This window comes from Coenobita brevimanus, chromosome 76, assembly GCF_032717465.1.
Source record: "Coenobita brevimanus isolate Jiangsu-jjx chromosome 76, ASM3271746v2, whole genome shotgun sequence".
NCBI lineage: Eukaryota > Metazoa > Arthropoda > Malacostraca > Decapoda > Coenobitidae > Coenobita > Coenobita brevimanus.
In genome coordinates, this window is record NC_137029.1 from 31760048 (window position 1) to 31784961 (window position 24914).

The 24914-nt window shown below is 41.7% G+C and overlaps 1 protein-coding gene across 1 annotated transcript; it reads right to left on the bottom strand.

Moving 5' to 3' along the window:
- Nucleotides 1-9238: 9238 nt before the first annotated feature.
- On the bottom strand, nt 9239-17976 carry LOC145408292 (copine-8-like). The gene is made up of 9 exons (XM_080279067.1): nt 17885-17976; nt 17192-17366; nt 16402-16518; nt 15194-15549; nt 14087-14394; nt 11409-11558; nt 10441-10563; nt 10020-10190; nt 9239-9388 (listed from the first exon to the last, which is right to left on the bottom strand). Exons 1-9 carry the CDS (start codon nt 17974-17976, stop codon nt 9267-9269), a joined length of 1614 nt encoding a protein of 537 aa, XP_080135193.1. The 3' UTR covers nt 9239-9266.
- Nucleotides 17977-24914: the final 6938 nt, after the last annotated feature.

Sequence of the window (24914 nt, forward strand, 5' to 3'; positions counted from 1 at the left end):
GAACTTACTGCTGTTCATTATTAACTTTTGAAGTATAAGCAGGTATCATTATATAAGTGGGATGTGTTAACCTGTTAACTGCTCTATACAGCCTGGGCTGTTCCGAGTGCAACTGCTCAATACAGCCCTGGCTGCACAGGTGAAAATTTTCGAATATAGTGCCATGGTGACCAAGGCCGACCCATGCAAGAATGTTTGAGCGTTCAAAACCGAAACTGAAAAAGAAAACGAAAACCATACATTCCAATAGGGAATCAGACACTTTGATGTTCATCCATGGCTTTACCAAGGTAAATATTAAGCTAATATTTCGTTACTATATAATTTGGCATGTGTTCTCTCAATTCCTAAGACAAAATTTGGCCTTTGGGAAATTTCATTTTTACCCCTATGTCTGCGCACCACGGACATCTCCAAAAAACTGCCACGTGCAGTTAACAGGTTAAAGATGGACTGCTCGGATAGCAGATACTCATATATCAGATTTAAAAAATAAATGAAAAATATAAAAATAAAAGCAAAACTCATGTAACAAAGTATATAGCTTATGGAAAAAATAGGGTTGAGTTAACTGACCCTGCTCACATCACTGAATTCCAGTCTAAATTGCCCATTCTCTGATCATTGGATCTCATATAGCAGATGCTCATGTGATGGGACCCACCTGTACGACACAACAGGATGTTTAGAATTGGGCTGTTTATAACCCAGAAACTCTGAATCAGTTGCACACAGATTGCTATAAGCCAGCTCAACAGTTCAGTTTTGGTTCCATATGAATCAGCTGTGAGAACATTTAACCATTGCAGACAGTGACATGTATTTATATTCATACCACCTCCATTTTTTTTTCATTTTTCTTCAGCTTTGGGAAAACTTATTGTAAAGGAGACAATGGACTGTTCCTTACCCCATTGCTACAAAAGATCTCTGACGAACTTCATAAAATTGTTAGGTAATGGCAAGAATACAATCAATAGTCACTACGTGTTTAGCTGCTTTAAAAAATTTTAAATACTCAGATTCTCTCCAATAACACCGTGATGAGACAAACCATATAAATAGTTTACATAAACCTTGAGTTAATATGATAAATGATGCCATGGACCAGCATTCTCAGTACCAGTAAAAGTATTTTATAGATATCTCTTTTGTATAAATTGGTATATAGAATTGTTCAGTTAAAGTGTCTTTACAATACATGGGTGTCCATAAATAACACTATTGTACATTTCAGTGCACATGTATACTCTGTACCTTGACTTGCTGCAGTCTTATAAACATTCAAACTGATGCCAGGATAATGTCTGTTAAAACAAGATACAACACTTGACTTCATTCTGAACAGCCACCATGTTCCAGTGCTGACAAGGTAAATAATGTAGCCATATAGGTTTTATATTGAACTGCTAACCCTTTCAATATTCAGTTCACACTAGTTTCACTGAAGGGGGCAAACAAAACTGAAAGCTTCAGGTACCTCAAGCTTTGCTCTTTCTGATCAAGAATATGCTATAAATATGGTAGCATTTGAAAGAACTGTGCCAGAAAGCTCTGAAATACCAAACATAATACCAAACTAAATCACAAAATACTTCAAAAGTGCTCAATCTAGCATAATGTCAAATCTGCCATTTGTGTGAGCAATTCATATGCCAAACCCCCTCTTTACCAATGTAACCCACTGGTGTATTAGGTACACTTATCTTTTGTTGAGATGAACAAAATCATCCAGTGCACAAACCAGTGTATGTAATCCACAGCTTGCTTTGTAAAAGCTTTCTGGTACTGTAGTCTGTTTATACTGTATAGTTCAAAGGAAGGAAATTTCCCCCATCTCCCACACACCTTGCCTTGGATAGGCCTATGCTCTTATTAAGTATGATACCAGTGGCAAACTATTTTAATTTGCTTAAAAGAAGCCTCTTATTGAGGAAGTTCTCTGCATTCATATACTGTATATATATTTTTTATTTACTTTAATATTTGGTACCAGATTTTATTAAACGTAGGCTAGACCAGTACAGTAGTAATAAATGGGCTAATTAAGCTGTATCTAACCCCTCTAGTTAGAAAATTCTATCGAAGTGACTGAAATAGTGTGGAAATAGCAAGAACAGATTGAAAAAGTACATTATGGGATTCAGGGGGTTAATGATGGGCACCCATGTACTGTACAGTACTGTATGTTATATATACCCCTCAACATATAAACCAACACCATAGAGCTACAACAAAATCATTCAAGAGGTATATGTAATATTTTTAATATCGGTATAAAACAACAAGCAGAATACAAAAAATTTTCAGTAGAAAAATGCTAAAAAATTTTATGCTACCTATAAATCCAACATCAATAAAGCAGTCTAGAAGTCACATGTGTTTGTGTGTATATTAGCCACAGAAGAATGAGGGAAAAAAAAAATCTGAAGCATGTACAATCCATTTTTTAAACTGTCAACATGCAGAAGTTTTAAATTAAATACTTTATCAGATCCTTTTTTAATCAAGACATATGGGGGTGAATCGTCACCTAGCCACACAAGTAAACACTACGGTATCATTTGTAGATAACTTAAGCTCATACAGGTATACATCAAAATATATATAATATATATCATTAATCATATATTTGATAACCTGAGAGAAGAATACCTGAACACTAATGTAAATGTAAACCATGGCCACAGGGCTTGCACATACAAACTCTTCATTATTTGTAGCAATATTTCATATAAACACTTAACACACCAGAACTTCAGTAGCCTAGTATGCTCTGTGTAATGTTAAACTCTGGTCACATTCCAACTTCAGAATACAAAAATGTTTTGGCAGATTGTACAGAGTGGATGGTGTGTGTGATGGCACAGGTAAACACCAATAGTACTTTAAATTGATCTCCTCACACACACACACACACACACACACACACACACACACACACAGAGTATATAAAATATCTTAAAATCTCAACCATAATTTAACTCTTTTTCCTATGTAATATTCTGTAGTTTACTTAAATATAACCAGTTACTATAATACAGTACAGTATTACCACACTATATGGAACTTTTGAATTTACTGAACTCCTTAGACCCTTCATACATTCTCCATATTCTCCATACTCTTTTCTTATATCAAACTCCCTGTGATACAACTGAAAAAATCTACTATAACCTGTGCTAACTAATGAGTTTTGGTTTTGTAAGTTTCATTAATAAACAAAACTTTCTGCATTTATTACTATTCACATGCTTTTTCTTAGTGTTTCAGACTAAGTTGCACAGGAATTTTCCCATTTATATATTGGATAACAAATCTGAAAATATCCAGTCTAGTTCAAGCTCTGTATATCAAGATTGTTGCTATTGTCAGACAGTCCCTTCCATCAGTCCAATGTACATTATTTACTATTTGCATACATTTCTTTAGTGTCTCAAAACTCGATCAGTGGCACCAGAATTTTCCCAGATGCATAATGGATGACAGGCTGATGCATCTAGAAAACTGACAGTTCATCTGAAAGAATGTTATATAGTAAGGAGACTGTTACTATTATGGTGCTCTCTGGCAGTCTCTTAATTTACTGTAGTCCGATGTAGTGAGGTTTTACTGTACCCAGGCCACAACAAAGACACACAACAGTAACTTCACCTTTCAGCCACATTGTTAAACTGAGAGGGTAAAGGTGGAGGCCCAAAATTTTTATGGTCATGTATGCAACACCTCGATTAGTTGATATTATCAGTCTTCTTCCCACATTACATAATGGAGTCAGCAGTTATACAGAAAGGTTAAGTGTGTTGTCTCATCAACACGTGATTTAGAAATTTTCATAAAAGTTATGGGCTTTTCCAGATCTTCAAGTTCTCAGTACTAATAATACAGCCTTTGGAGTATAGTCTGTCATGCAAGCACATTTATTTGGATGGCTTCATAAACTCCAGCCCACTCCTGCAGTACACATAATATCACATGAAGCTGACAACACGAGGCACGAGCAGTACATTAATGTCTTGATCATATTTTCTTAAGGAAGGTCTCTAACACCTCTCCCTTACCAACTGATTTCTGCATATGGCTCGTTAGTATTCTCTTGCATGGTATTCATGCATTTATATTTATTAAAAGGATATACAGTATAATGAACACAAGTGGATATTTAAAGGTCTATCCCATCTTTTTCCCTTCTGACCTTTTAGCTGTTAGCCTGTTCCATCCAGTTCCAGATTCAAATGTAATATTCAAGATGATGATAAGGAAATGGTGCTAGATAGCTTCCCTAAGCTGACAAGAATTAATATGGGCCGTGGAGTTGTATTCTAGTGGGCTTATGAGGCTTTCTAACAGCACTTCATTGATGATTTAATTTGCATAGTTCACCATAAAATTTGTATGCTTTTTTTTTTTTTAATGTGTTTAATATAGACCACATAAGACTCATACAAGAGAATATGACATATGCAGAAATACACTGGTAAGGATGAGGTGCTGTAATATAGGGCATGAGAATATGGGCACTGGGTTCGTATTCTCGTTGATTATGGAAGCTCCCTAATACCTCTTCTTTAGGGATTTATTTCTGGCTATGGTTGATCAGCCATTTATACATTATTTATGCAAACAGTGGCAATATTGGAAGGTTTTATTTACTACGGAAGAGGACAGTAAGCTATAATAAGCAACAAATCATTTACGAAAAGGTGTTGGGGGATCTTCATAACCAGTGAGAATATGGGCCTTAGAGTCATATTCCTGACAGTTAACGAAGCTCCATAGCATCTCTTCCTTACCAGTTGATTTTTGCCTTTGTCACATTAATATTGTCTAATGTTATTGATGCAAACTTTATCTGTATTAAAAGGATATAAAAAACATAAATCTCTTATCAGTTGATTTCTCCCTATGTCACATTAATATTATTTTTGTCCACATTTAAAGGACCTGAAAAAGAGACATACTGAAAAATAGCAATAAGCAGTACAGTAGTCAGAATAAACACCAAAGAAGAGGTATAAGAAAGTGTCCTGAGCTGACAACAACGTGGGCCATGGTCCGTACTGTCAGGAAAAGTTGCAGACAGTTTATTGATGAGTTTCACATAGTTGATGTCAGTGTTAGGAATTAGTGTCGTGTTTCAGAGTATAAGGCAGTGTCATTAAGGACTTCTGTTTACACAGCAGCACCTCCATCTTCCAATAGGCATATGTTGCCATGGTGACGTAAAGGTTTATTTCATTAGTTAATAAAGAAGAAAATGTTGCACTTGACTCCACACAGTCCAAGAGCAGCAGCAGCAATATGTAAACAAAGAGAGGTCGCTTCAGTATTTCATATTATTACTGTTGTTCAGGTAAAGTACTGTTCTAAAACATGACTAACTTTATATGAATTTTTTTTCAATATTTAATTACAAAACAAAGCACCAAACTCGTTGAAGACCAAAATATTGTTCAGTAGTGTCTCTTAACTGTATGTAAAGTGAATCTTTTCCTTAAAATGGAAGCAGTGCTTAAGTACAGGAGGTGTTCTTGTCTTCCTTTACATTAAGGTCAGGAAGAGTTTTTCATCTGTAATCAGATACCACATATACGTGTATTACAAAATCAGAAACAACTGCTTTGTTGCTTCTTTTCTGCCATGTCTCAGTTTCTCAAACTGTAACTTTATCTACAAGACTTTGTAATAAACACTACAAAAATTAGATCTGACACTGCCAAGAAATTAATCAACATGCACTACTGGACTAAATGCATGTAGTTTTTTGTGAATTTTTAATTTGTTACTGCATCATTAAATATCAGAGCTCAGCTGATTTCATACACATGTATTAAACTGTACTGTAAATGAAATTTTTGTTGTGCATAAGTGCTTAAAGTGTGGTTGTACGTAGTTAATTTGAATATCTTAATTAAAAAACAAACCCAACTGAGGAATTAAACATAGATTTCTTTCCATACGTGCATGGCTAAAAGACCTCCCAAAGTACTGAAATTACCTGAACCACAAATTTTGGTCATCACCACTACCTTATTCCCATAGATAAATGGTGAGGATGAAGTTCAGTTTCCAAGACCAAGCTGAGGTCTGTATGCTACATACAGCTTCTTTATTCTGGCTCCCTCTAAACAATTTTCTTCAGTTTAAGATATTTGTCTTAGTGAAGAGGAAAAAAATTCTACATTAACCCATTTACAATGGGTTTATTACTCTCACTCATCACATTTTATTCAATTTATGGTAGCCCTCTCTTAGTAGAGTTACTGCAATAATCTCCATTAACCCATTAAGTATGTGGCTTTCTCTTGTTCTTCTAGCTGTAGCTCAGTTTTGCTCTCCCAGCAAATGTTAGTCATTTTGAGGGAGAAACAGTGAAACTGTTAAATAGGCTAGTATGTGTAACCAATAAACACTATAAAAAGAGAAGTATAAACACTAAAGCATTCTGTTACTTCTCTGCCTTCTTGTTTTTGGATCCCGTCCATCCCGTTTCCTAGTGGGAATAGTTAAGATAATTGGTGATGATGATGGTAAATTTGATGTTAATTTACAAGCACTCATTTTATTGTTAATTGACAGATGTTCATGCTGCATGCTGGAACATTTTTACACGTCATTTTAAAATATATAAACTTAACAGTAACAGGTCCTGACAAATAATACTGTACTTACCACACATTATCCGGTACAATTTCCCCACTTCTTGCCTTCAATCCAGTGATGTACCATTCATTTTATTCATGCTACCTCCAGATAAATTTTGCATAACTTCTGAGGGATCTTTTTATAGTGAGGAAATTAGGAACAGTCAAGTTAACCCCTTCACAACCAGATGTCTCTCCCTTGGCTCTATAAAATCTTCTGGAAGCAGCAAGATTGGATTCAAGGGGTAAAGTCAGTACCATGAGACTGAGATACTCAGTCTAAGCACACAAAGAGCAGGGTACAGTCTGTGAGGTGCCTAGTTTATTCCTACTTGAATATTATGTAGTATATGTTACTGAGAATGATTAAAGCTAAGTGCTCCTTATTGAAAGTTGTTGTTATTAAGTTGGTCTTGACTGAACACCTACTTTCATGCTTTGGATCATGGTATCTTAGCAAGTTGTTCTTGACTGAACACTTACTCTCATGCTTTGGACTGTGGTATCTTAGCTTTGGGGGGCCCAAGTATAAATTGTAGGGAATGTGTAGCTTTTAACACTACTGAGGTTTTACTTCAAGACAACATTTCCCTTTTACCGTGACCTGCAGTGTGAGTGTAGAATTTCATTCCAGGTAATGTCAGACAATTTCAGACAATGCAGAGTAACTTAATGCAGCAAAAAAATTGATAGCTCCTGCATAATGTTTTGCTTGAGACATGGATGGTACTACAGTATATTGCCAATAATGCCAGATGCATTTATTCAGCTAAAGAGAACCCACTGCAGCAAAAATGGTTAGATGAGAACTGCCAGTATTTACTGTACTTGTGAGGCTCATTTAAGGGAAGATAATGTCTATCTGGCTTCACCTAATCCCTGCACTTTGCATGATAGCCAGCCATAGCATCTTCTTGAGTATGGTAGGTGTATAGGCATAAAAAGTTTCTCGCAGTTGTTTCAAACCCCTGAGGAAGTTAAGGAACATAATCATTACAGTATGGAATGTTTGTCTATCTATCTATCTATCTATCTATCTATTGCCAGACGCCTCAACCCCGTTTGGGGTGGCCACAAACAAACCGCCTCCAAGTCGCCCTGTCCCCCGCCATTTCACTACCCTGCTCCCAACTCATACCCCCCTCTCTCATATACCTCTCCACCCCATCCCTCCATCTCATCCTCGGTCTCCCCCTCCCTCTTCCACCCTCCACCTCACTCACATACACTCTCTTCGTCAGTCTTTCACCCTCCATCCTCTCCACATGGCCAAACCACCTCAGTGTGTTCCTCACAACGCTTCCTATCACATCCACATCAACACCACAACGCTCCTTTATATCCTCATTCGTCAGCCTGTCTCTCCACGTGACTCCACAAGCTCCTCTTAAATAACTCATTTCCACTGCTCTCACTCTTGACTTGTGTCCTTCCAACAACGTCCAAGTCAAAGTTGCATAATATTCCGGTTGAAAATGCGAGCTGTTCTAAAACGTCAACTTGAGTAATACTTGACTGAAGAAAACTAAGTTCCAAGATTTAAAAAATACCTTATCGGGTATTTAACAAAATCAAATACTGAAATAAATTATCAAGTTTACATTAATTAGTGCCAACAAAATTTTTTTAGAATCATGTGATAGTTACTCATGGATAAACTAATGTACTACAGTGTTGTAAGTTGCTTCAACTGCAACCTTTGCTGCAGATCGAGGTTGCTCTTTAGTGAAAAAATGGAGCGTAACTGAACTAACTATTTGTTATGCAAGCATCATAGAACTAAATGCATGTTAAAGAAATGAATTATTGTAAAGCGTCAAAGCACGGATCTGCTGTACTGTATTATGGAATGCGGTTTAAAAATTAGGCATTTCTATTTTTCTCAAGTATAAAAATATCAGTGAACAAAAATACTATGCAAGACACTTTTAGTGGGCAAGCAAAAAGCACTGGTAATAAAATATAGAGTAATGCTTTATCTGTAAGTACACCTTACTTCTCAAGTTGTTCTTTCACTTAGCATTACAAACAGCTGTAGCAAAAGTAAGCATTACTAACCCCTTCAGTATGCTAACATCTTTTCAGCGTATTCTTGCTACTGCCAGAGTATTTACACAGTTTTGGGGAGATCTCTCACAGTGAAGTAATGAAGACTGTTGCTAAAATTTTCACAGCAAAGTGTGGAATACTATCAGATGGATGGCCACCATTGACCTTGGGAGGTACTACCATGAATGAAATGTGACTAAAAGTTTGGTAACAAGTCACATGGTCATCATTACCTGGCAGGAAATATTTTACCACAAATACGTAGAGTCAAAGTCCAAGCTGTGACTAAAGTAAAATTGTTACATGTCTTATTACACATCTCCATTTTTTTTTTTTTTTCCATTTCCATCAACTGCTAGAAATTAACTAGCTGGATTCAAACTTATTGTAGATTTCAGTCCATAGAAAACATCAGCAGTAGCGAGGCCAACCTCAACACAAGAAATCCTTTAAGATGAAGCATGGCTATAGTTTACTGGGTGGTTTCCTAAGCTGCATAAATTTTCCAGAGAGCAAGAATAAAGTACATATGATGTTTTGGACCTGAAGGGTTAGTGATGGGCAAGGTGGTGTTTACTTGACAGAATGAATACGTCTCATGTAGGTTGTAAGCTGGCTGGGTATTTCCTTCAAAACTGCTTGGGCCAGAGATGCACGGGCCACTGCATGGTTCCCAGACAGGAAGTTGCGTAGCTCTGAAAGTCAGAGTAGATGTAAAAGATTAATGTGGTAAAATAAAAGAGGAGGAGGAGGACAGGAGACAGCAGTTATCTACTATATTTTCATTTCCTTTTTAATTGTTGACAAGCAATAGTCTGGCAGGTGTAAGTGAGTGCATCTATAAGGAAAGCTCTGTTCCCTTAAATATATGCCAATGATTTGACCTATGAGGCAGACCCAGAATTCCAACAGCTTAGATGACACATACATGAATGTCTGGTTTATTCCACTGGGCCATTTCAGTTATTTCGACGAAAGAGGCAAGAAAGAAATGTACAGTACACTATTAATACATGAGAAATGCAGTGCAGTAAATCATCAGAGTTAGGCATTATTTGTTGCTGTCAAGTCCGCAGTAAATTTCAGATATATTGCATCATCAGTTCCACTATGCATGTGAAGCTACTGTAAAAGTTTCTCCTGGTTCACAGTATTAGTTGTAGGAAAAAAGTTATCATATACTGAAAAATACATTAGCCAGCGTACCCTTAGTGCTAGTACCAGCTGTGTGGAAACTCTTGTGATATTTGATGCAACCCTGATTTAAAACACAGACTTCTTGTATAGCACTCTTCTGACAGTCACTTTGATCCATTCAGGACTTACCAACAAACTGGACAATGTCCCTGTCAGCATACATTCCATTGTAGCTGAGCCTCTTTTCATCACCATCCAGCTGTTCCATGGCAGCAAAGTCCTCATTGCCCACCCCCACAATAATGACAGACATGGGAAGGTTGGATGCCTGAACCAGTGCTTGCCGGGTTTTGTCCATGTCTGGGTAGTAGGTAGAGTACAAAAGGGGGGTTAACTGAAGTGGTAGGTAGAATGGGGAGTAAAGTGGGAAGTGCAGTTGGTATGGAGTACAGTAGGGTACAAGATATTAACATAATGCAATATTTTATCTTTGCTACCGTCATTCTGTGTGATCAAGCTTAATGGGTATTATACATATCCTTAATATGGAGTTAGAGCACCTAAAAATTCACCATATGGGAAGAAAATAATTAATGCCAGAACTGCAAACCTGTGATGATGCCATCAGTGATAATGAGCAGGACAAAATAGTTACTGCCATCTGTGTAGCGCCTTGCTATATTGGCCACATGGTTGATGACCGGAGCGAAGTTGGTGGGTCCATACAGCCCAACTAGAGATAGGAGTAGAGGATAAAAGATACGGAGATCTTTAGAACAAATCCAGTCCCATAATATCCCTTAATGTGTAACGTATACTTGTACTGGCACTTTAGACCACATGCATTCGCTAATGTCAAAACATATCCAAATGAGTATAGTAGTTAATAATAGGGACAGTCATAAAAATTATCACAGGTGAAAGCACAGTGTTGCTCTGGCCATGCATTTATTTAGATGTTAAACCAATGGACTGCCAATTTCCAGCTGTTTCAGCCAGGTACTACCAGAGTTCTGTACATGTTATGTCAGAGAATTACAGATGTTGAAATAATGATGTAACAAAAGTAAACAGATGTGTAGGACTGAATTATGTCATTACGATGAAAGTTGTGAAGGCTTTGTCCTATTTGTATTGTCTTGTTAGTGGTGTAATGGTGATGGCCAGAGTGAGATGTGGCATTACTGAAAGGATAAAGAGAGGTTCAAAGTGTAAATACTGTAAACAGGGTGGCAAAGAAAGTCATAAAAGTGCAAATAAGTCTTATGATCGAGGAGGAGGCCACATGTAGTATGGAAGGAGAGAGTGAAACAGTACATTACTGAGGAAGAAGGAAATCAAAAGGATGTCACTGGAGTGGAAGACCACATCGTATTATTTATAATGGCTCTAACATTCTTGCATGCGTCGGCCTTGGTCACCTAATGGCGGCTCTCCACGCTGCTCAATCTCTGGCAGCCCCCTTATTGTGAACATATTACAGAAGACGCATATAATGATAAAATGTCTTGGAGATGGTTCAGTCATAGATACATTATTCCCTACCATAGGATCCTTAAAAGGAAGCAAGATGCTTACCTGACTGGAGGGAGCGATAGTAAGCATCTAGGATCCCAGCAACTCCATGGCAGTAGGGGTTGTCTGGACTTAAGTTGAGGAAGAACTCATGGCTCACTTCCCAGTTGGGAGGGACCTTTCCTCCAAAACCCAGAGCCGGGAACATCTTGTCTGAGGAACAGAGAAGTGAGGCATTCACAGAATAGTAGTAAGAGGGTGGGAATATACAGTACATAGGTACATAGGTAAAAATATTAATTTGTAAATTAATTTTCAGTATAAAGTTTTAACATATTATCCTTCATACTGTTTCATGTAAACATGCATATCTAATAGCATGGCTGCAAGGCCGTTTGATCTTGTTTAGGACAAATCAGGAGAGAAAAATCATCATCATCATCGTAATCCAGTCTGCTTGGGGCAGGATCCCAAAATGGAGAAATATAAACATGGGATGTCTAGCTACTTAATAGCATGCCCAGTGAAATAGGATACAGCACAACCAACATGCACCTCTGTCTTCAATACAATTTCCATTTAATCAAAAGCAACTGTATATGAAAATGGGGATTTAATTCAGAGCAAACCTAAATTGAAATTTGATCTCTTTGACAGCAAATCCAATACAGTATCGGTATTTCCCAGGTAATGTCTGTCAGTTTTGACATTCATTTTAGCTGTTAGGTCCACAACAAATAACAGAAAAACTGCCTAATGAAGTTCCATTAATACATATAAAGCTACTTTGCCAGCTTATCCCAAATGACAGAACCAGTAGCGAGGAGAAAGTTCTAGTCTGGAACACATTCCTGACTTGATATGACTACTTGTATTGAGCTATGAGGTGGATTGGGATGGAGAGTAATGTAGATGATCCATTGTGACAAGTGAAAATGTTGGGTGGGAGAGAGAGAGAGAGAGAGGTTAAACTTTTTCCATTATACAAGGAGGGAAAAGGGGGGGGAGGATGCAACTGAAGAAGTGATGGATGGGTAGGCTGGAGAGGCATGTGAACGAGGGTGGTGTAACTTGGAGGAAGCGCAGCTTGGTGGCAGGGGACAAAATGACAGGGAGTTTAAAATGGAAACATGGAAACAGCCAGCCCCATATTACCCCTCCCAGGTGTAGTACTGCTGGTTATCATCCCAACCCTAATTCTCACATAACCCCGTGAATCTGGGGGATATCCCCTTTAACGTATTCTTGCCATCTCCAGACTTGTATAGCTTAGGTGAAGTTTTTAAAATTACAGGAATTTGACAAAGTAGAACTTAACTCTGTCACTAGTACAGGTTATTCCCAAGTTGAATAAAGTCATTTGGAGGCAGCAGGGTAGCAAAATTGAAAGAGTTAAGGTAGGAGATCTATCCCTTGCAGCATTTTAAAGGATAGGAACACCTCCAGTCATCTTTTGAGGGCTTAAACCACTGCATGTAATGCACAGCATTCTGCTAGTACAGTATTTGAATGACTGTCTCCATTTGTCTTCCTGGCTGTTGACTTCAGTAAGACATACTGTAGGTGCTTATTACTGTCTGCACACCCCTACTGCTAAAAATTAACAAAATATTGGGTACAGTAATCAGGAATAAAGGATCGAGTATCTCAAAGGAAAAGCTTTATTAGCTTCCATTGCCACATACTGTATTGAGGGATGGGGTGAGCATGAGCTTATCTTGGAGGAGTATAACTGATGACAGGGCCAGCAGTGATACAGAAGCACTCCACTTGTCAGAGGAATTAACTTTTTCTCATATCAGTACATTCCGGATTACTTCTGAAGGGTGATTAGGGTTTCTTGTTCATGTAATGCCACTAAGCAGCAGGAAGCTGGTCACTCTTGACTTAAATGTCTAGACAGAGTAGTCTAGTCCCAGCCCCTATACTCCTGATGAGGCAATGATGGTTTGGATGAGAGATGTGAGTACATTCCATGCATTCTGCTCCAGTACTTTATCCACCCCATGTCATGATTCATAAGGTCTGTCCTCTGTCCACTTTAACCTGGCCCAAAATTGCCATCTCTCCATCTTGAATGCAGAGCTGTAATAAGAGATTCAACACAAAAATATGGTGTTAATCTCAAAGCCGTGCAATGGTAAGCATGCAGAACCTTATTACTTTACACTGCCATTGAGCTCCAGGAAAAAAGCTGCAAACAAAAAAATTTTTAGCCAAATTATGGTAGACAGACTGTTGTGATCAGTTTGGAAATACACAACAAATTTCTTTATACTGTACAGTAGTTAGTCATATGGAATACCTGTATTAACAGCAGCCAGGCTTAACAGTTTACTGTATATGTGATACTGATTGTACTAAATCAGATACTGAAAAGAGTTGCGGTTTGTTCTAATTTTACTCTCTAGCTGTAAATATTTCAGTTGCAAGTGCAGTACCTGAAGTACTGTCAACAAATGGCTCTTGCCACTTCAGTACTTAAAACAGAAAATAATCATAATCATCATCATCATCTTGTCTGTATTCTCAGCCAAAAAGTGAATAAAGAATATTCATTACAAATTCATCTATACTGTAATCATTTTGTTGTACTGGTGGGTGGGTGGATAGATTGATGGACTGGTAGGTAGGTTGGTATTTGGCCCTCTGCAGATTTACAGGGAAGTTTCTGATGTGTCACCAAGTCAGTGCTGGAGATGAGCTTATGTTGCAAGTACTGATGATTCTTCCTAACATACCTGTGTCATAATCCTGGATAATCTCCCCAACTGCTTTGATAGCCAAGGCATACTGATTATCCACTCCGGGTTGAAGGAAGTGGAGGGATCCAGGAGTGCGTGGATCTCCATTAGATGCTGTGAAATCCACTGCAACCGTGAAGTGGATCTGGGTTCCTCCACGGATGTAGTCGAGGAAGGATGGCTCAATGTGGCACGAAGCTAACTTGAGTATCAGTTTCCCTGAGTCCTTGTAGCTGGACTTTTTGGCTTTCTTCTTTGGGTTGATGAGGGGATATGTGTTGCTGTTGCCAGGTCCCTCAAGCAGTCTGTGGGAATATAAGCACATTTACTCAAGAGATCCCTAACCCCTATCAGATTGGTTGAAGATCAGGTGTAGTCAAACCTGTAGGGCTGATATAACTTGATAAAAAGGAAACTCATTTGTACCTTGCAGCAAAGGTTAATTTAATGTATCCATGACATAGTATTCAAGTTGTGGGAGTGACCCATTTCTGTCTGGTGAAGTAGTTTGGCTTCTGAAATACTGTATGCTGCACTTCTTAATCCCTGTAATGAAATTTCTGTTTTATTCCAGCTAATCTCTTAAGAATATTGATTGCTTGGGAATGCCCTCATGTGTTCTCAGTAAGCTCCAAACACTTTACAACTAAATTTCAGAAACATACCATACCACTCATAAATTCCAGCACTACCAGTGTCAGGATGTACTCTTGTTAATCGTCATCACTTTAGCCCTATTCTCCATTTTCAAGTACTGACAATTGGTGAGATCACTTTTAGGAACAAGCATCATATAGGACTGGAAGCACAAGATAAAATCTCCCCCAGTCCCTTGTGTTGCAAGATTTATAAGGCTTATAAGGCTACTTGCAAGGCAAGTACTTGGTGGACAGCTTCCATATCTTTATGCCAACTCAAATAGGGATAGATACCAGGCCTTAGTTCCCATCCATAATTGTCATATTTTATGATATGTAAGATATACAAAAGTAGTAGTGTTTACTGCCTGTCCCTGTGAAAGTGTATTTACTGATTATCAGATTTTTTCTGTAAACTCCCATCACCCTCTTAGCATAAGTGATCAGTCGTATTCTTAAAACTAACCTCTGAAGATTTGTGTAACACTCCCCAATAAGATCATGGCTTCCATCAGAATCCCTGTCATGGCACTCAATCTTGATACTGCGATTATGATCTCCAGCACACAACACACGTGCCGGCACTACAATAGGCTTCCACACAGGGTCCAGTGTCTTTTTGATATACTCGGTCTTGTGCACAGGAAGGTAGGAACTGTTGTCATTACATCGGTAGAAAATGAGGAAGGGGTCACTCTTGCCAAACGTGTCCTTCTTGTCCAGGTCAGCACCAACAAAGCTCATGGAGACTATCTCCTTTGATGCTGATAGTTCATCTCCTTGGATAATCATCATGCCACCTTTCTTGAGAGCCAGGCTTAACTGAGATAAAAATAAACAGATTTAGTATCGTATTTAAGTTAAGGGTATTCCATCCATCCATCATCCAATCCTGTGTTGGCCAAAGAGGAACGTAGGAGCCCAGGGCTAGGCAAGTTGATCCTGACATTTAAGATGAGAGTGACCAGCCTCACTCATCCCTGAATGGCATTTCATGAGCAATAAACCCCAACTACTGCTTGGATATATACCTGCACCGGTTCAGTCCGATTGGAGCACCTTAATTACTCATTAAACCACCAGGTGCCATAATTTGGTTATATGGTTACCACCCAGCAGAGTAAGTGGTTTCCTGGTGTACAGGAAACCATTTGGCATGTCACTCAGTGTAGAGCCACCCATAGGCAGAAGGAAGAAGAATGAAGGAAAGAAAGACAGAAGAGGAAGTGTAAAGTCACCCATAGGCAGATGGAAGAGGAAAGAATGAAGGGAAGACAGAGGAAGGAAGGAATAGAGGAAGGGGCAGACACTCAAAGCAGCGGATGGTGAGCGTCCCCACCTACCACACAAAATTATAAAAATGCAGAGTAAAAGATAACTGTGCATGCCTAACATGGGATACCTCGCTTAGCTATATTATTTCAGTACATCCTTTTCAGTGGTTCACTTTAGTAGTAATTAAAGGTGTTGCTTGTAGACTGGTATTTTCACACTGTACAGTGCAATGAGCTTGATACTTTAATTCTTTACTTGAGTAAAGAGATCCAAATAGGCATTCCTTACTTGATACTGAGTTACTTAAAGTTTTCTTTGAAGTTACTTGTGAATTCTCTGTTTTCATTAAAAACTGCTTATGACTGATTTCAGCATGGGACTCCATTTTAGTTACTTTACCTGTGATCCCTGACGTCCCATAATCTCTCCAAGGGAACACTCAACTGTACCCAGTGCATCCTGATCACTGGGCTTAGAACCCTTGGTGTCCCAGTCGTAAACAGCAAACCTCATCATCTGCAAAGTGACATTTAGCTTCTTACATTCCAGATAGCTTAATCTTTGAACAGTCATTATTTTCAGCTTTGCATGATGCTTCCAGACAATTTTATTCAACTTAGTAAAGTCTCTCATACTGAAAGAGTTTATTGAGGCCATATCAGCCCTTCCAGGTCAAAAGTCTTATCTTGAATAAAACATCAGGAGACAGCAAGAATATAATGGACTAGATGTCCCTGGCTCAGTAGGTTAACCTGTACAAGTCATCCTTCATCGTCAGCAACCCAACACTAATTTCCTCTGCAGTGCAAGACATCTTTCATAATCGTCACCACTATCATCATTCTGATCCTCATTTCCTTGACAGTACAAGTCATGGAATCCTCATCATCCTGGTGCTAAGTCCCATGTATGAGATGCAGTAAAGTACCGTGAGAGAAAGCACATTAAGTAAATTTATCAAACAGAATGTCCAGTGAAATGAGCTATGAACTTATACTGATGGATATGTTGATCAGTCAAACATCATTAATCATTAACTGCCACACATCAAATCAGTAGTCCACCTCACTCTTGCAGACCCATTATGTTTTGAGTCCTGATAACACACAAACTCTTATGGATAAATTAATCAGTTAAATATCATCCATTACTTGCTAAATTCATCAGTCAAATATATATCATCCACTACCTGTCGCTCTTCGAATCGATAGTCCAGTTCAATTTTGCGGACCCACTGTGGATTGAGCGTATCCTTGATGCTTTCAGTGCGTCCTAGTTCAGTCCAGCGATCCTGCCCAGTCTCCTTCATGTAAACGATGCACACAGGGTCACTTTTGCTCATTACATCCTTGTTTTTCAAGTCCCTGTGAAGCATTTGTCATTGTTAACTACTTTAGTATTAGAGGTCTCATAAACTGAACAGAAGCATGTGACAGTATTAACATAAAAAGAAAATGATGCCTGTGTAATGAAGGGGTTTTTAGGATCCCTTCATTGTGAGAAGGCTTTCCTAAACAATACAGTACTGTAATTGATAATTGCCTGGCAGTAGCAGCAGTGATTAGGTTAATATAAGTAGTGTCTCCTCCTTTCCCTATTAAAGACTGAACAGACACCCAGACCTAGTGTAGAGTAATTTTTTTGTGATAAGACTACTTTTTTTTTTTTTTCTTTAATATATTTTACTATGAAGGTCATGGAAAATTAGCCAACAAATGCTGCCCATTAAAGAGCTGCTGCCATTTCCAAAGTTTATTGACTAGTTTCCCCTTAGTTTACAATAGCTATCGTACCAGTTGTAGTGGTGAAAAAAGTTGATATTTTAGGGCACATCCTTGAGTAATAATGAGGACTGCATATTCTGTACCATATCAGGACTTACGAGGCACTTAGACTGAGCTCCACCTTGGTCATGGGCACCATCTGGGGGGGTCCTGGGGGCATCCCCATGGGTGATACTCCACCAGCTTGCATTTTTCTGTAAGGGAGAGTAAACAATCTAGATGCAAGGACAGATATTGGCAGAAGATTGATAGGTAGATACTATAGACTGACAGGCAGACTCACTGATTTACTGACTTGACTGAGAAAAACTTGTCCAGGAAACATAACAGCACAGGTCAGTATCATTAGGCATCAATATTTTACTGTTTTTCTGGAAAGACCAACTTCTGCACACCTCCAGCTTTAGAATAAACCCCAAACTAGTCTCTTCTAAGCACAACTGGCCTAAATTATGTGGAAGTTGCAGTAATGACATTTAGTTCTCAGGGTAAAGGAATGGAAGCCTATATAAATCCACACTTCAGAAGCACACAAAGAAATCACACACCTAATTCCCACCTAAGAGATGGGATGAGGTAGGATCCAGAAACTGAGAAAAAAAAAGTAAAGGAGCTGGTGAACCATTGCACACCATCACACCATACCCTGTGAAATGGGTTACACATTAATCACATATAACTGAAGCCACTAGAATCATGGTTTCACATGATAAGCAAAGTCAGTGCATTTTTTGTCTTTCAATGTGCTTTACATAAGCTACATCATGGACATGAAACATGCCTTCAAGTGGTGGCACAGATATAACTTTGTGGCCCTGCTGCCTGATTATACAAACATCCCTCCTCTGCCTCCCTATACCCAAAAGGTGAATGGTGGACTGCCAAGAGAAGGACGCCTTCAATCTGCAGTCCAGCAGAATCACATGTAGATGAGACTGGGACCACAATATACACCCAAGGGATAGTCATTCTGTCATTCACACACACACACACACACACACACACACACACACACACACACACACACAAAAAAGAGAGAGTCCATATTTGCAATGTACTTCTCTGTATGTACGTAACCCATATGTCTCAATCTGCAGTTTTTTTTTTTTAATCTATTCTTGCTGCTACTAGACTGATTTTATTCTGCATTGGAAGCCCCTCGGTAAAGGTGTTAATGAAGGCACTATCTATCCCTTCAGTTCGAATAATCTATCTAAGGTGAGGAAAATTGCCAGGGACTGCAAGGTTATAAGTCTGTTTATCTATCTATTGCCAGATGCCTTAATCCCATAAAGGGTGGCCACAAACAAATCACCTCCATGTCACCCAGTCCCCTGCCATTTCACTGCCCTGCTTCCAGCTCACATCCCTCTCTCTCATGTACCTCTCCACTTCGTCCCTCCATCTCATCATTGGCTTCCCCATCCCTCTCTCCCCCTCCACCTCACTCACATATACTCTCTTTGTCAGTCTCTCACACTACTTTCTCTCCATGTGGCCAAACCACCTCAATGTGTTTCTCCTAACGCTTCCTATCACATCCACCCCACAACGCTCCTTCACTTCCTCATTTGTCAGTCTGTCTCTCCATGTGACCCCATATGCTTCTCTCAAAAAACTCATTTCCACTGTTCTCACTCTTGACATCTGTCCCTCCAACAAGGTCCAAGCATGACTTCCATACGTTTGAGTTGGTATCACAACACTGTCATGTAGCTAGTAACTTTTTCACATCCATGCTCACTTCCCTGTTTCTTATCACTGCTTTCAAGGAACCAGCAACCTTTCTTTCTCGCTCTTCCGTTACAAGCACTTCACCCTCTAAACTTCCATCCTTACTCATCACACTACCCGAAAAAAAAAAAAAAAAAAAAATGCCCTACCGGTAGCAGAATGGGTTATGTAGGTTACCCCAGCTGACTGTGCTGGAAAGAGGCTATATAAGACCCAAATGATTTACTTAAGAGGCTGTTCACCGATGCTGTAGGTTAAGTAATTCAATCTCTTTCAATATCTGTTATCACTACGGTCAATTAGTCTACTGGGAGGTATGAGATTAGGAGTTGCCTGAGGGAACTGCTGGTTGTTCTTATATAATATAGCTTAACATTCTTACAGGCCTTAGAATCACCCTTTTTTTTGGCGAATGCAAGTAAAGTTTGATGTCTGGAGAGCTGTCGGTGTAGTTTTATTTGATAATGTGTACAAAGACCTCACTGCACACGCCCCCAGCACACTACCACTCCCACCCGCACATAAGTAAACACAGACAGTGTGTCACGGTGAATGTGATGCTAATTTGCTAAATTATCTAAGGTGACTTTAGCAGCTTCCGCTAAGTTCGCGTTCGGAGAGCGTCATTAGTTCGTAATATCTACAGGTGATTTCATTCAACGTAGGAAGGATTTTTCGTATTGAAGGGGTTTATGATGGTTATATACAATGCCCCCCCCCCAAAAAAAAAAGTATCTCCTTAGTCGAATGCAATAGTTTCATGCCTGACAAAGAGCAAAATGAGCTGAAAAAGACGTCATAGGGTTGTTCATCTTTATTTTACCTCTCTTTACCTATGTGTACTTTGATTTTATACTGCAATCATATCAATGATATATCGAAAATTATGTGCAGCCTCTTACGCCATCAATACGTGAAGTAATGCTCTCACAATAACGTCATGAGCGTGCGGATGGTTGTAGAGGAGTGACATTTCCTGAAACTGCGGAAAGAAGATTGCAACCTCTTTCGTATTCTGTTCTTGCAACCCTCTGACGCACTGACGCATTCACTTTAGGGAATGCGTCATGAGAGAACGTTTTACAATCTATGACCCAACGGGAGACCTTGACAGGGACGTCCAGCTGGTCAGGCACCTTCTCGCCGCTCGCACCACCCTATAACACATCGGCAAAGTAAGCAAAAGTCCCAACGCAAACGGCACCACACCTCAAACCACGGACACACTCCATCCACACAATACTATCAACACCATCCACTATGCCCAAGACCCCCTCCACCAAAAGGCACTCCACCCCTAAGGAGAATACCAACCTCATTTCCATTAACCCATGGGAATTCTCCGCCTGTAGTCACCGGTGCCCTATTCACGACATACGTGAACAACTAAAAGCTTCCCGGTGCAGACCAACTACCCAAGGGCGCCGGAAGTTTCCTCTATAGACGACTAGTGTGTCAAGGGCAATGCACCATCAGCCGACTATGCCGATCCTGGGGAAGTAGAGCTCGAAGAAGAAGACACCCCTCAACAGCTGGATTTTTAGGACCGCCCCCGCACCTCCCCACGGTGGCGGGGGCCACCTCACAAAAGTATCGCCCCCCAGTCGATGACAAGATGAGACTGAACGAGGTGAAAGCAAGGCTACTGGTTGACACGGGAGCGGCCAGATCCTGTCTCTACAGTCATTTCTACTCCCGCCACGCCTCAGCTTTCGGCCCATTTCTCCCCAGTTCAGCTAACCTTGTAGATGCGAGGGATGGCCCCCTGCCTATACGTGGGGAAACCCGGGCCTTGTGTGCTGATACTCATCAGAAAGTATCAGCCCAGCACCAATCCATCATCCTCGACCCAACCTGCCGTGCTTATGATGGCTACTTAGGGCTGGACCTCCTGCAGAAGTTGTGCACCGACATCGACTGTTACAAGCAACGCCTTCACTTCCAGAAGTCTCCAGACCCCCCCTCTCAGACAAGCTGCATGTGCACACCCACAACTCCCTCTTCCTGCTTCCTCCCCGCCATGTCCCCTACCTTACCCCCTCTTGTCCCTACCCTTCCCGCTCCTCCACACACCACTTTCCCTGCTACCATCGCCTCCTCCCTTACTATCCCCCCAAGCACGAGGCCTGGCTCCACCTGAACAGGCCCATCGGAACCTCCATTCCATTCTCTCCGGACCTGCCTTCTGAAACCATCTCCTGTCTACTATCCCCCACCTTCCTCCCCCTCCCACCTCTGGGTGGTACGCATCGCCAACATCTCCACCACCCCTCTCACCCTCCCCATAGGATTAGTGGTCAGTGAAATGAAAGAAGCTGAACCGTACACACACACCTCACCTCACCTGCCACCCTTCCCCCCCTACCAAAACACCTCTCACCACACCAGGCTGACAGCCTCCAACGTCTCTTCCTGGACTTCCAAGACCTCATTTTGTCTGGACCAGCGGACATCAGCCACACCACGTACCTGGCACATGAAAGACACACACAGGGCCACCTATTCACCAACCATCTCGGAGGAAAACCCTAAGCAACGGGCTGAGGAAGACCGGCAGGTCCAGGAAGTGCTCGATACCGGCGTTATATCCCCATCCACCAGCCCTTGGTCCTCTCCAGTCGTCTTAGTTAAAGAGAGACGGCACCATGCACTTCTGTGTGGATTACCGACGACTGAACGACGTGACCACAAAGGATTCCATCCCCCTACCCAGGGTAGACGTCCTGGTTTTCCACCTTGGATCTCCAATCAGGATACTGGCAAGTCCCTGTACACCCGGAGGACAGGGGGAAAACAGCTTTCTCGACCAGCAATGGGAAGCATTATGAATTCAACGTCCTCCCCTTTGAACTCTACAACTCCCCCGCTACATTTTCCCGGCTGATGGAGTCAGTTCTCAGTGGCCTCACCTGGGAAATCTGCCCGGCATGCCTTGATGATGTCATCATCTTCATCCGGACATGGGCCGACCACCTCCAGCTCCTCAAACAACTCTTCTGACAGGCAGGACTTAAGCTCAGGCCGTTGAAATGCATCCTGGTTGAACGGTCAGTCTCCGTCCTAGGACATGTCATCTCCAAGTAAGACATATACCCAACCCTGACAAACTGCATGCTATCGCAGACCTCCCCCTACCACGAGACGGCCACAAAGTCTGTGCCTTTATCAGGCTCACGTCCTACTACTGGTGCTTTGTGAAAGGGTTTGTCAACATTGCAAAACCCCTCCACGACATGACAAAGAAGGGCGAACCTTTCAACTGGACAGACGATTGCATTACAGCTTTTCACACCCTGAAGACCAAGCTCATCACCGCCCCAATCGTCACATTCTCTGACTACACCCTGCCCTTTCACCTGTACACCAAGGTATGCCTAGTAGCAATCGGCGCCATCCTTGCCCATGTCCAAGAGGGACAAGAACACATCATCGCCTGCACCAGTCGTACCCTCAACCAGGCAGAGAAAAACTATGCCGCCACCAAATGAGAATGCCTAGGCATCACCTGGGCTTCAGACCACTTCCGAGCCCATCTGTCGGGCACCCACGTCACCATCATTACCGACCACCAGTCCCTGCAATTGCTAAGCCAGTCCCAGACCCACAATGCCCAGCTGATCAGGTGGAGAGAAACTCGAAGAATTCGACTTCGAGATTGCATACCAGCCTGGCAAATTACACACAAACGCCAATGCCTTATCCCGGCTGCCCATCAACTCCATCAGTGCCGCCACCAGCCTCCTACAACAATGGCAAAACAAGGATCGCCCCAATTGAATAACACCCCAAGTAATCGCGAAGCTCCACCAACACGGCAACCACCTGTTCACCCATTTCGGGCATATAGTGCTCGACCTGGACACCGCCCTTGACACAATGATCCACCTACACTAGGACAACGGTATACATCTCGGGACCAAGAAACTACTGCAGGTACTTAAGGACATGTACTGGACACCCAGTCCTTCCAACCTGGGCAAACAAGACATTCAGGCCTGCTGGCCTTGTGCACTAGGCAAGGATGTCACCCGGACACCAGGCCCTTCAGGGAACATCACTGCCCTTAAGCCATGGCAGCTTTTGTCTGTGGACATAGTTCGCCTCCCACCACCTAAAGCCGGCTACAAATACATCATAACCTTTGAGGACGCTTATTCAAAATTACTGATTGCCTGCCCAGCCAAAGAACACCACGCTGTTGTCGTGGCCGATGCCTCATCCACCACATCTTCCCCTACTTTGGCATTCCCGAAGCCCTACACTCAGACAACACCCCAGAGTTTACCAGCAAAGTATGGAAGGAACTCGCCGCCATCTTCGGGTACAAACTCTCCCACTCCTTCCCATACTGGCCACAGGGGAATGGGATATGCGAGAAAAGTCACCACACCCTCCTCAACCAGGTACAAGCCAGGATAGAGGAAATGCAAAACGGGGACTGGCCAGCCCACATAAAAATTGTGCAGTGGAGAATGAACACCTGTCCCTGAGAAGACGGCATTACCCCTCACCAACGAGTGTTCGGAGAAACCCCACTCCGACACCACCTACAGCCCCCCTCCACGTCCCCCACATGCGACCCCTTTCACCACCTCAAGAGCCGACTGCATCCCCTACAAGAAGACCAGGACCTTCAACCTGGCATTGCCCCCGCCAATCCCTGCAAGCCGGGCAACTCAGTTATGGTAGCCTACCTACAAATCCCTAACAAACTATCACCCCGATTCATAGGACCATATCAATGTCCCCAACCCCTACCAAGTCACCATCCATCACCACAACACCCCGCGTACCTACCGTAATCGCCACGTGCGTCTCTTCCTTCCCCCACCTGCCACCTCTCAACCACACCACACTTACTCCCCCATCCAGCATGCTGCACCACCACCCGCCTCCCCCGACCACACAACTGACTCGTACACCTGCTACCTCACACCATCTCACTCAAACCCCTCATTGACTCTCCCCTACACAATCATGTCCCCCACCTTACCTTCCACCAACTCCACACCCTCCCCACAGACCCCGTAGACACCCCCAGTGACCTCATCTCCCACCTCAAAAACAGCCACCAAATCGCCACCTCAGGACACAAAGGCCCCGCCACTCAACTGGGGAATGCCCTACCTACCCTCGGCCACCTCACCACGTGACCGATGCTCCATGCCGCCTACACCTGCCCTAACCACCGCCAGCCCTAGGGCCGACAGCCTCCCACCCACACACTCCTCGCCCTCACCCAATTCTCATTCCACACCCACGTCCTACACCAGACCCTATACCAGCTCCCCATCCTTGACCACCACCACACCCCCACCACCTAACACAAAAACTCCACCACCCAAACCAAGAACCCCCCACCCCCACCCAGCCGTCTCACCACGTGGCCCAAGC

Coding starts and splice junctions, on each gene's coding strand:
- LOC145408292 (XM_080279067.1), bottom strand. CDS start 17,976: ATGCAAGCTGGTGGAGTATCACCCATGGGGATGCCCCCAGGACCCCCC. Junction 14,395..15,193: donor TGTTACACAAATCTTCAGAG/GTTAGTTTTAAG, acceptor ATATTCCCACAG/ACTGCTTGAGGGACCTGGCA. Junction 10,564..11,408: donor CTATCGCTCCCTCCAGTCAG/GTAAGCATCTTG, acceptor TCCTATCTCTAG/TTGGGCTGTATGGACCCACC.